Source organism: Dermacentor albipictus, chromosome 7, assembly GCF_038994185.2.
Source record: "Dermacentor albipictus isolate Rhodes 1998 colony chromosome 7, USDA_Dalb.pri_finalv2, whole genome shotgun sequence".
Taxonomy (NCBI): Eukaryota; Metazoa; Arthropoda; class Arachnida; order Ixodida; family Ixodidae; genus Dermacentor; species Dermacentor albipictus.
The window spans coordinates 109,599,496-109,612,849 of record NC_091827.1 but is presented as its reverse complement, the minus strand read 5'-3'; the positions used below and the strand labels follow the sequence as shown (position 1 = coordinate 109,612,849).

General features: G+C 47.3%; 1 protein-coding gene and 1 non-coding gene across 2 annotated transcripts in view; one reads left to right on the top strand and one right to left on the bottom strand.

The window, feature by feature from the left end:
- Positions 1 to 13,354, bottom strand: part of LOC139047893 (uncharacterized) — a 149,408-nt gene that overhangs the window by 85,427 nt on the left and 50,627 nt on the right. Inside the window, exon 3 of the mRNA XM_070522068.1 lies at positions 319 to 419. Within this exon, the coding sequence (XP_070378169.1) occupies positions 319 to 419 (101 nt within the window). The remainder of the gene's footprint in view (positions 1 to 318; positions 420 to 13,354) is intronic.
- On the top strand, positions 1,911 to 1,983 carry TRNAS-CGA (transfer RNA serine (anticodon CGA)). The gene has a single exon. It is a non-coding gene; the product is annotated as a tRNA-Ser (tRNA).

Here is a 13,354-nt window from a genome sequence, read left to right as displayed (position 1 = left end):
CGCCTACTGCGATTCATCCTACTTGGCTGAGGCTTGCTTTATATTTGGTTGCATCCTCAACACTCACAACTACTCTCCGGCCAACTGCAATACTCTCTGAGTCCTTTGCGTGCATGTAGAAAATGCACGAGTGGATTTGTCTCATTATTTTTCCAAATACGCATGAATGAGAACGTGAATGTCTCAGTTTTGTCAAACTTGTTACGCGTGCCCCGTAGGTGATTCGCTTTTCATAGAGATGACTTTTTTTGTGTGCGGTACATGTCACACATATATATGTAAGATATAGGTACATAATATCGGACATAGTTTTCTCACATCTCGTGATCCTTTCGAAGCAGTAAGAGAAAGGAGATGCAAAGGCCAGTAAAAGGCCTTACGCGCCCCTTCTTCTTTATACCTTCGCCACGAAAAGGCACCTGCGATTGAAAATTGATAGGAATAGGTTAAAATTTTGCTCACTCATAGCTAAACTTACAACTTATAATTAAAACCCGTGCAAACTTAAGCAAACCTTTGTTTTCAATGTTACAGCAGGCACAGCATAATCATTCGTATGAAAATTCACCTCGGAATAAAATACAATGAAGCGTCAAATGCAATATCCAACAATTCATGCAATATGGAACAGGGCATGTATTCATGAAAAAGCACATAGCGCGTCGTATTCTTCACCCAGAAGTCCAGAGTGGTTTAAACAACTATTCCAACTTTCCAATTATTCCAACAACTTGCAACAATTAGTCGGCTGCAATGCATGTGTTTTGCCCCAGTTCTTGTGTTAGAATGAATGTGTTGAAACCAATGATATGCTACAACGCTTGCATGAAGCGGACTGAGTATCGTGCGGTCGTCGAATGGCTAACACTCCCAGGGTTCTACTAGGACACATAAATACCCAAGATAATGGATGAAAAAACAACTTGCAGCAGGTGGGAACCGAACCCACAACCTTCGCATTTCGCGTGCGATGCTCTACCAATTGAGCTACCGCGGCGACGTTTTCCCATCCAATATCTTGGGTATTTATGTGTCCTACTAGAACCCTGGGAGTGTTAGCCAGCGCCACCACTCACAGGCCTTGGCAGGCGTCACGAGAACGTGATCTTTTAGGGTGAAGGCAACTGATCAATAAACCCACATATGCTACCTGAAGGCATCAATGTTGCCGGATTCGAGACCCTCGTTATGTAATAAACGAGAAGAAATGCGAAGGTTGTGGTTTCGGTTCCCACCTGCGGCAAGTTGTTTTTTCATCCACTTTAATTTCCAATAATTTATCCTTTCTTCATTTCATTTATTAAGCACAAGTAATTTCCACAAGTAAGGCACAAGTAAGTCTTGTATACTGGTCACTCCTTTGTGTAATAAACACGAACTGCAAAAATCTGATATAGGATACTTGCAATGCTCATGTTTTGCACAATAAAAAAAGACGTATTATGCCTATGCATGAAGGCTCTTCCGCGCGGTTTTCGCATCGCCAATTACTAAGATAATACATAAACACGAATGACGCGTAAAATACATCCACTTTCATTTCCGTTAATTTATCCTTTCTTTATTTCATTTATTAGGCACAAGTATTTTTCCCTATGTTGACCTTGGTGTCAGTGCTTGTTGGCTTCTTATGATATGACTAATAAAAATCGGGCCCCTCGGTTAACCCTCTTTCTTCTCGTTTATTACATAACGAGGGTCTCGAATCCGGCAACATTGATGCCTTCAGATAGCGTATGTGGGTTTATTGACCAGTTGCCTTCACCCTAAAAGATCACGTTCTCGTGACACCTGTGGCAAAAAAGACGTTCCACGTCCGCCGCCAAGGCCTGTGAGTGGTGGCGCTGGCTAACACTCCCAGGGTTCTACTAGGACACGTAAATACCCACGATAGTGGATGGGAAAACGACGCCGCGGTAGCTCAATTGGTAGAGCATCGCACGCGAAATGCGAAGGGTGTGGGTTCGGTTCCCACCTGCGGCAAGTTTTTTTTTTCATCCACTCTATATTCTAATAATTTATCCTTTATTTATTTCATTTATTAAGCACAAGTAATTTCCTCTATGTTGTCGTTGGTGTCAGAGCTTGTTGGCTTCTTATGATATGACTATATATAAATATATTTGAATATATATATATATATATATATATATATATATATATATATATATATAGATATATATATATGTGTGTGTGTGTGTGTGTGTGTGTGTGTGTGTGTCCGTTGGTTTGTTTGGTTTTAGAGATGCTTTTACGCGTAATTCTTTAGATGTGCAAATTCTGTGTTTTATTAGATAGCCTGCTTCGGCTTTGATTGGCTGCTGCACTATCCATTTGTGTGCGCTGGTATTTTCAATAAAGCTTTGCGGCTTGTGAGTACACTAGTTCGTGCCTCAGGGCTTACGATGTTTATTTCAGTGTTTACACCGCAATGCCACGAGCCTGCTGTAGCACTCTCGGCAGTACACCGCCATTGGACCAGCCACGGCCCAACGCCGGCAAAGCCCGTCAGAAAATGTTGGCCCTCCCTCAAAAGCGCTAGCATGAGAGTGCATTAGGTCAATGTTGGCATTCTATGTTGGACCAGTCGTAGTCCAACCTTCGCTGCGGCAATGGATAGTGTTCACTGGCAACGCTGCGTTACCCATTGTCGTATAACGTGTGTCCACAGTATTGACATGTAGAGAACTACAATGGCATATTCATTATTCCTTGCTCCTCCATTGACCGTGTCATTTATTTCGTCCTAGTGTTTTTATGCATACATAAAAATGATTGCTAACGAGACCTCCGTCTCTATACTCGAGGACATTTCTTGGCTATGAAGCGAAAGCTACGGGGGCGGAGCTTCTGCACATGACTCTATTTGTACGCAATGTAGTCCCGGCGCACTCGGCACCGGTTTCCGTTTCTCCAACATCGTACCTCTTTACTTTAGTGAAGGGAGATACAATGAACTCGGCGTGAATCAATATTTATTCATATCCGATATGTACTGAGCTATGAACAGTGAACATCGCAGCATGCGTCGGAGCTCCGAAACAGCTGTGTGGTATCGGTTAGGACTTGAACGCGCAATCGACGCTGGCGTCGATAGAGCCGGCGCCGCAGTGAGCTCACCCACTAACTCATCTGTACATTCCGAAGCTTGCGATTTCCAGATGGGTTCGCTTGGTTTCTGCGCAGGTGCCACAAACACTTTGTATGTGCGCGCGCGTTTTTGCGTTCGTGTGTGTGTGTGTGTGTGTGCGTGTGTGTGTGTGTGTGTGTGTGTGTGCGTGTGTGTGTGTGTGTGTGTGTGTGTGTGTGTGTGTGTGTGTGTGTGTGTGTGTGTGTGTGTGTGTGTGTGTGTGTGTGTGTGTGTGTGTGCGTGCGTGCGTGCGTGCGTGCGTGCGTGCGTGCGTGCGTGCGTGCGTGCGTGCGTGCGTGCGTGCGTGCGTGCGTGCGTGCGTGCGTGCGTGCGTGCGTGCGTGCGTGCGTGCGTGCGTGCGTGCGTGCGTGCGTGTGTGTGTGTGTGTGTGTGTGTGTGTGTGTGTGTGTGTGTGTGTGTGTGTGTGTGTGTGTGTGTGTGTGTGTGTGTGTGTGTGTGTGTGTGTGTGTGTGTGTGTGCGTGCGTGCGTGTGTGTGTGTGTGTGTGTGTGTGTGTGTGTGTGTGTGTGTGTGTGTGTGTGTGTGTGTGTGTGTGTGTGTGTGTGTGTGTGTGTGTGTGTGTGTGTGTGTGTGTGTGTGTGTGTGTGTGTGTCAACAGGCTCTTAATACTAACCTTGATAAACAGCCTCCCAGGGGAGTGGATTGGCGGGACAGAAGGCCACAAACACTCACCAGAAGACACGGGCGCCATTTCGCCTTTGAGGAACGTTCAATACGTGCGACGGTTTCGGGTGTGCGAAACCTCGGAAGAGCAGACTGAAGATACAATAAAATACCAATAGCTGACTAGTCAATGTTACGTATCGTTTCAAATTATGTGCTGCATGAACAAAAATAATATTGCTTTTTATTTCCCACGGAAGAAATCGTGAACAAAACTGCAGGACTACTTCCAGCAATGGTGAAAGAGGCGCGCTTAGTTTCCGTAGCCTTCGCTTCATAGCCAAGAAAAGTTGTCCGCAAGTATATAGCCAACAAGCAATCATATAAAGTAAAGAAAATATTGGTCATAAGGGTTTTGTTCCCCATGCATCGCTAGGTTTACAAATACCATAATTAGATTTATTTACAAGGTGATATACGTCAACAAAATATATGCAGTCACTTCTGCATATGCCAAAGAAGGTGAAGGCGAAACTCTGGGCGCTCAAGAGAAATCCAATAAATCACGTGACATTCCCATTCGATTGCATTGTCCCTTCGTATTCCTTGTTTTCTCTCACTAAATCTTGTGTGTTTGAGCGCCCTAAATAAAGCTATCTTAATTGCACCTTGATCAAGTTTGCCCTAATTAATACCAAAGGTAGTGTATTTTAGTACCTTAATTAGCTCTATATAAATTACCTGTACCTTTTTTGGCATGATTTGCGGTATCGATGATCTGCAAATGATGTACAAGAAGCGATGTTGAAGAAGACGAAAGCGCGAGCAGTGGGCTGAGCGGGCTGAGTGGGCTGAGATTTTCTGTACCTCACAACATCACCTTGAAATATGTATATTTATATATTTGGCCCTGAAACAGTCGAAGCCCAAAAACGCTAGCTGATTTCTCGCGCTCCCCGATCTGGCAGCGCCGAGCTGCACTTTTTGCCTTCAGCGTCCATCGAATAACGTTTGTGTTGCTCATTACAATATCTACATATATTCCAGCTTCCAAACTAATCTTGTGCTTTGTTCTGTTATCCGCCTGCTCGCAAATAACAACTGCATAGAAATAATACTAGTGGTATGACACCACACATCAAATGTACGATCTTCGAATAAGGCAAAAATCAGAAAAAGATATGTCCTTGTTGGCAGCCATTTCAATTGTTACTTTACTAACATCCAGGAGCATTGTCAAAATTCCAGCTTGGACGCCACTAATGGCGGACTTTCAGTCCATAAAAGGTTATCAACTCTTGTATTCGTGTTCAAAACAATATCCCGGAAAACCTCAGTAGTAAACGGTGCACTTGGTCAGAGTCAATGCTTTCTTGCTAACAAAGTAGTAGAGCCTGCGCGTTGTCAGGAGTGTAATTGCATTCCGGTGAGTCGTGGTAATTATTCATCAACGCATGGCATGATCAGTCACTTATAACTTTTGCATAATTGAGTGTCCTATATATGTGAGCACTAAAGACAAACCCGCCAAATGGAAGATCTAGTTTCCGGGAGCTGCCACTTTGCTTAAAAGTGATGCTAACTGTTACTACGAGTAATAAACAGTCACTTATTGCATCATCCAGGAATACTATATATCCGCAGATCAAGGTAGTTTCAAACCTGTGAACAAGATACTAACTCAAATGTAAAATACTAAAGATAAACACTTAGGAACAAGAATCGAATGCGAGTTAAGAAAAAGTTGTCGAGGTGGAGAGTTCCTCGTGGTTTCACATGTCGTCTTCAACCCTTGGATGCACCTCTGAACCAAACATTTGGAACCATGCATCTATGCTTGCGGGGACACCTGCAACAGGTTCACAACTATATCAAGCTGCAGTAAGATTGTTTTCGATGCAGAGAACACTGCGTCAAATTGATGACGGCTGAAATACCTTATCGCCCTCGTAGTTTGAGTGCCATGCACATTCCAGAAATGCAAAATCCACGAGACCATAGTTATATGTTGAAATCAGTGCTTTTATACTTTCACAATATTAGAACGAACTGGAAAACTTCATTTGCAGCTTTTAATGCCTTCATCGTAGCTATAAAAATTGCCGGAGCACCACGTCGTTTTATTTAGCGTTCTCATCTCCGATACCTTTGCGTTGAATGCACCTCGTTTTAATTACAAAGGCCACAATAACGTCAAAGTGCATAACTTTGAGAAAAATAACAAAGAAACACACACACACGAACAAGCAAAACACAAAACAAGTGTGGTTACCTCTGTGAATGCCACGTTCTACTCCTTCCAAGTTGAACCGGCAATATCAGTCGGTGCATGATCAGGCAGACATATATTGCAGCACTATTCTAATTCTGCACTTTGGTCTATAGGAGGGGGAAATGCCGTGAATATTTCGCTGCAAACTTTCCAGCAGCACCGAGCCCGGGTGAAAAGAGAAAACAAGTAAGCGCCTCGTTTCAAAGCAGCACCTAGCGCGAAATCTTTCGAAAATTCACAGTGCCTGTCAGCGGCAGAGGAAGACATAGGAGTCAACCCCTGTCCTCCGCAACCGGTTCCTTCACAAGTTTTTCCAAAAGGAGAGGAAAAGTAAAAAGCGGCAAAGCGCAAAGCGTATGGGACGCCCACCATGTTCTTTGCTGGCCGTCGCACCTGTTTTCGCTTTTCGTTTTCCTTTTTTTCTTACAGCAAAGCTATGCATGTTCTCGGTCAGCAAAATGCGGTCCGATTCTCGTGATAGCGCAGGAAGGGTCCAAGTACAATGGCGCATATCCCTCTGGACTCCGTGTACTGGGCTCCGAAACCTGTAACGTGCCCTTCAACTAAGGTTGTCACACCTGGGAGTCAAAGAGGTCCCAGGCACAAGGATAAGGGCAGAAATTTGCATTTTTCTATGTACACAACACCATAATATTGGGTTAGAAAACCAAAAAACAGAACGAGATAAACGGTATATTCGAGCAAATACGAAGAAAATGGCCAAAAGACTGAAGTTAGTCAAAACTGTCAAGATGTATAACATCGCTTCATTAATAATAAAAGCCTTTAAGAAGGGCCAGTATGGGCTTTGTCGATTCGTGTCAAGAAGCTTATCGTGTCCCTGACGATCGTGTCCCTGCGGAGGACACGATCATTCCACGGATCTCAAGTTCCCAGGCAGCCAACGACGACGGCGTCCAAAGTCATGTGCGGGAACCGCTGGACTAGATGTAAAGGAGGCGTACTTCTCCTGCTCGGTTTTCCGGGAGGCATGGAATGCCTGCGAGCGGTTTTCGAAAGGGCAGCAGGCGACCAGCACGAGTACCTCCTCTGCACGGGCTTGCACCAGGTTGGTCTTCAGAGAAGTGGTGCCGACGGCCTGTTTCTCCGCAATGACAGAAAACCTCCTCAGGGAACCCTTGATTCGGGCGACGATCACGTTGTGGCGCTCCGCCATTGCCTGACTCTGCCGCATGTAGTGGCAAGGAACACGCCGCAGCGTCTCATCTCCGCACCTGCACCGCCTGCAACGCTTGCCCACTGCCGGTGCTCAAATGCTTGCACTGCTTAGTGACAGACGGTTAAGCCGCGTTCAATGGCTCATCCGGCAGTCCACGAAGCGAGTGAGGCGACCGGACCTCATGAAGAGGGCGTTTGCCTGGCCCCCTGTTAAGCGCACCATCGCCTTACCCTAGTTCGGTTTATACTAGAGAGTGCGGTCCCGTTCCTTGATGTGGAGCACCTGGGTGGTTCTGGTGAGTCTGTGGTGGCTCCTTACCGGCAGGGAGTCTTCTCCGCACTTTATGCGGGCTCCCTGGTAGAGCAGCTTCCACGCGATGGAGAGACGACGGGAAGCTTTCCTGGCCTGTGTCCACTCAGACTGTAGCTGCGTGGACGTTTGTCGAAAGTCGCCCTCCTTCTCGGCCGAGAGGTAGGCCTTCATGTCCTCGGTGTTCTCTGGCCGCCTCAGTCGCCTTGTTACAACCCACTCCACGTCCTTTGCCGCTCATTCCTGGACCTCCACGTGGGTCGACGGAAGAAGCCTAAAAACTCAGTCCACCAGGAACACATCGCTCACCTCTGCCGTAAGTGGGATTCCTGTAGTGCCAGCTTGTGTGCTTCCGTACACGTAATAATTGGAAGTTCTGGTTGGCACCTATAGGGTCTTCTTTATCAGGGGGCGGAGCTTCCCGTATAGGCACTGCCACTGTTCTTTGTCGCTGATGCTCACCTTCGTGGCAATGTTGAAGTCTGGATACAAAAATGTTTTGATGGCATCCAGATTTGCCAAGGGGCGAGTATAAAGGAGGGCAGCTTTCTGCCCAGTTGGATGGCCTCGTACGCTGTGGCTTTGTCTGGCAGCACCCTGAAGCCCAGTGGTCGACTCAGGAACTTGCTCCCTTCGAAGCTCCTAAGAGCTCGGATCGGGTCGCCACCAATGGTGAAGGTGGTGGCCCGAGTGCCCACGGGGTGGCGACCGGACAGGTGTAGAGACCTGCACTTCGCGGCTCTCAGTCGCCGCCCTAGCCAGGCCGAGAGGGCAACCACTCTATTCATGCAGCGCTGCAAGGAGATGAGATCCTCGGCCAACGGTGTAAGATCATCCGCGTAAGCATGGTCTATTGCCTTTCTGCACTTCACGGTTGACCGGGTCCACTACTAAGTTGAACAGCAGGTCGCATAGAGAGTAGCCTTATCTGAGCCCAGCTCCGATGGCGATATGCTCCGTGTTACCTGCTGCTGCTACGAAGCAGGTTGTGTTGGTGAGGTAAAGAGGAGAAGGCATCCTCCACAACAGCGCCGCGAACGGCGTCAACAAGGAGCTCATGGGCGACCGATCTAAAAGCGTTTGCAAAGTCCAGGAACCCCACGCATAGCTAACCCCCCGCCTCAGTCGGGGGGTTAGCTATGCTAACCCCCCGACTGAGGGGGTTAGCCTAGCTGCCCGCCTCCTGTCCTGGCATCGTCCAAGCGTCCCTGCAGCACGAAGTTACGTTCAAACAGTCCATCGTGTGACAGGAAGCGCTTCTGACACTTGGACATTACCGCATGTTCGCCCAACCAGCTCTGCAGCAAGGTGGTGAGACAGCCGGCATACAGCTTGAAAATCGCACGAGCAAGGACAATGCGGCGCCAGTTTGTAGGGTCCTCGCTGTCACGCTTCTTGCAGATCAGGACTGTTCTTGCCAACTACCAGCTCAGCATTGCGGGGCGGTATAAGACACATACTTTGAATACCGCCGCCAGGAACCTGCCCTCGGAGTCCTCCTTCCTCCAGTGGTGCTACGTAAGGCGGTCCTTCCCTGGAGCTGTGCTCTTGGATTTACGGAGCTTGGCTGCGACATTTTCCGATGAAAAGAAATCGGATTTTACCATTTGATCTTAGCCCAACAGGCTAGCCCACGTCACCATTTCTACATTCACACCACCATGTCTGTGTCGGCATTCCAAGCGCTTACGTATCTAGTTCCTTTCTTTCCGCTCTTTCGTAGTGGCGGTGTCGTCGAAATGCCATGCCTTTCTGGTTTCCTTCGGCTCCTTGGGGCGGCGGTCCAAGTTGCCGTTCTCTATTTTGAATATCACTTCTCTTCTGTCGTCGTAATCGGGAGGTCGCGTATAGCCGAAGCTTCCGAGGAGCATACGAGGAGCGACGGCCCACATGCGCTTGACGTTTTGTGCACGACCTTTTTCGGTGTTGTTTACGGTCCACAGGCGACGACTGCATTGTCGTCTCTGTTCCTGCTCTCACTCTTCGTAGGCGGATTGCTCCTCGGGAGTCCGGACAGTACGTGAATATGACCGAATGTAATAATAAGAGAGGTGATACGAGAATGTGTGTGCGTACTTATCGTCGTGATAACCACCGATGAAGACAATAAATGTGTTCGCACCTTTGCGCTAAATTCTGTGTCACCTCTCTGTCGTGTGCTAAAGAGCTTCACTGGTCATCCACCTTCACAGAGTGGAGAAACTTATTTTTTCCTTCATTCTTTTCTGCACATAAAGGTGTTTTCGCTCCTCCGCTCTGCAGTTGACACCGTCGATCAAAGTCCGCTGCCATGTGTCCTCGTACCCACTCTCTGCCTGCTTCCCGCACCCCGTTGACGCTTTTCCCTCCTGTATAGGCCACGTGCATGTGGCAACATTTATCATACGTATAACCACTTCTTTGCTTTGCAACGAAGCTGTATATGGCTAAGGTTCCATGCGTTCTTGTTCTCGATGAACAAACACTATGATCATCGGTGGCTCATACCCCGTAAGCATTCATACTCCATAAGCAAGCAAAACATACAATGGATCATAGCCACGTAAGACAGAGACACTCAGCAAAGTGCAGCGAACAGTGCTTAAGTTCTTTCTGACCACGCATACAACACACAGAACAGCATGTCAAAAACTCATCATCAATGGCTCATACCCCAGTGAGCAAGCAAAATATACAATGACTCATAGTCCCCTAAGGTTCATTGGCTACTGAGTTTGCGTGAATTAGCTGCGATAACACTAGCTCTATTGTCTTTGCCGGTGATTTCAATGTGGATGTGTCGGTACCGAAAAGGGAGTGATTTACGCTTTCCGTCTTGCAGATATATCGCTTGCGATGCCTCACCACGACGTACGTGCATCGATTTGACATTATCAAAGATGTGATTGCAGTTGCTAATGAAATTCATCACGATGACCACCCATCAAGACAATAAATGAGTTTCTACCTTAGTTCAAAATTATGTGTCACCTACGTGTCATTTGCTAAAAAGCTTCGCAGGACAACCACCTTCACAGAGTGGAATGGCTCATGATTTTTCAAGCAAGACTAGTCGCTCATTTGAGGCGCACCATCATTCAATTTCTCCTATGTTTGTCACGTTATTTTGTCAAATGCTGACATTTCATAGTTGCGCGCGTGAATATTCTAGCAGATTTATTTCGCCGTTCTATGCGGTCGTTCAAGCAATTGAAAAAAATCACCGACCGAGCACTCCGTACAAATGGCTAACCAGCAAAGCTAAAACATGCCGCCCCAGTGTTTATCACTGGGTCAATTCCGAAAGTTCCACAAACGACGGCTTGGTAAGCTGCGTGATCCTCGGTACGCAGTTTCTGCTTGCACTCGGCTGCACGAACCTGTTCTTGTGTCCGGGCTGCAACATCGGCATGGCGTAGACGAGCTCGTGCCCGATTCTGCTCGCGACGTACCTGGTTCTGCTCGAGATGTTTCTGATATATATATATATATATATATATATATATATATATATATATATATATATATATATATATATATATATATTATCACGTAGTGATGGTGGATAAAACAGCGACACATATGTGAATGTGAACTTTTGCTCACAAAACCAAATCACATTAAAAGCACGGCGATAGCAGCGAACACGGTCTGCGATTTGTCTAAGTCTGACCTACCGGTAAAGCACGTGGGCTTTTATACAGAAGTCATCGTAGGTTCCAGAGTAGTCGCTGGTGCCTGCGTGTGTTTCAGAAAGTTCTACAGAATTCGCTTCGCAGATGCGATCAGATTACACAAGCTTCGGTGACAACGAGCAGCAGATATGACCATCGATAACACAAATGGGGGCGCGTCCCGCGCTGAGAGATAGCTTTTCTTAAACGGTGAAAAACGGTCACTCGAAAAAGATAAACCCGTAATAAACACGTACACATGTCAATGCATCTCTCTGAAAAAGCATCGTCCCGATGCTGCAAGCATACCAGGAGAGCGAAAAAGAAAAGGGCACTTATTAGGCAAATGCAACAAAAAAAAAACCGAAAGTAACACAGCCCAAAAGAACAAAGTCCTAAATTCAGCTATGCAAAGTCCCAAAGTTCGGGAGCGCATCTAGAACGGCCTAAATTGCATAATATGGACTATTTCAGGTGATGAACGACACTGCTATGAGAGCGAAATGCCCTCTAGCACGACCTCTTAGTCGAGTGCGCCAATACGTCGGATGATCTTGTAGGGTCCGAAATTGCGGCGCAAAAGCTTCTCACTCAGTCACGGTCAACGTATCGGGGTACGAACCAAAATACAGTCATCAGGTTCGTATTCCACAAATCGTCGTTCAAGATTGTAGTGGTGGCCATCGGTCCTCTGCTGATTCTTGATGCGCAGGCGGGCGATCTGTCGGGCTTCTCGGTGCGCTGGAGATAGGTGGCAATGGCGAGATTCTTTTCTTCCATGACGTGCAGCAGCACGACGTCGAGAGTCGCCGTCTGGTTTTTTTCCGTAAACCAACTTCAAAGGCGTCATTTGAGTTGTTTCTTGCCCTGCAGTGCTAAAAGAGAAGGTTACGTACAGCTGGACCTCATCCAACGTCTTGTGCTCGACGTCGACGTACATTGCTAGCATGTCGGCGACAGTCTTGTTCAGGCGCGCCGTAAGACCATCGTCCGCGGGTGGTAGGCAGTTGTTCTCCTTTGGCTTGTCTGGCTGTATTGCAAAATGGCTTCGTTGAGCTCTGCTGTAAAGGCCATTCCTCTGTTGGTGATGAGGACTTCTGGGCAACCACGTCGCAGCAGGATGCTCTCGACGAAGAATTTCGTCACTTTGGTTGCGCTACCAATCGGCAGATCTTTCCTTTCAGCGAATCAGGTGAGCTAGTCCCTTGCCACAGCAATGCATTTATTTCCGGATGTTGACTTCCGAAATTGTCCCGACATATCCATCCCGATCTGCTGAAATAGTCGGCAAGGAGGCTCGATCGACTGTAGCAATCCCGCTGGCGTTGTCGGTGGTGTCTTGCGCTGTCTTCAAAGCGAAATCACCCGTGCTTATTCCAAGGAAGGTGCCATCACCCGCGTCGTTGTTATCTTGGCGTGGCGGTCCACGGGAGCTGCAGACAGGCAGTCGCTATCAGAGTATTTTCGTCCGGCCCTGTATATTACAGTGATATAACATTTTTTCCCGTCTGAGGCACCACCACGCCAGCCGTCCTGAAGGGTTCTTTAATTTCGCTAGTCAACACAACGCGTGATGGCCGCTGACGAATTCGAAAGGCCGGCCTCTAGGTAAAGACGGAATTTCGCTGTAGCCGAAATGATAGCGAGGCATTTCGGTTGTGGAATAATTGCTTTCTGCTTTTGACAGTGACAGGCTAGTGGAAGCTATAACCCGTTCAAGTCAGTTTTTCCTCTGGACTAGGATGGCACCGAGGCCTAGGCTACTGGCGTCAGTGTGGATTTCTGTAATGGCGTCCTCGTCAAAGTGCGCAAGTAGCGGTGTCGACGGCATGCGTCGTTTTAGTTCAAATGCGGTGTTTCCCACTTGAACTCGGCATCACATATAGTTACACGACTTAATAGTTCAACGATCCGGGAAAAGTCCTACACAAGGCACCTGTAGTAGGCCCACATGCCAATGAATCGGTGCATTGCCTTCATGTCGATGGCTGCTGGAGCTTTCCGATGGTAGCTGTCTACTGCGGCACAGGGCGGACTCCACATGTGCCGATGACGTGGCCAAGGAACAGAAGTTCGTCGTAAGCGAAGTGGCACTTTTCTGGCTTAAGAGCGAGCCGTGATGATATGATGTCTTCTAGTACTGTCGCAGTCCGGCTGAAATAGCCATATAAATTTCTGGCAAAGATG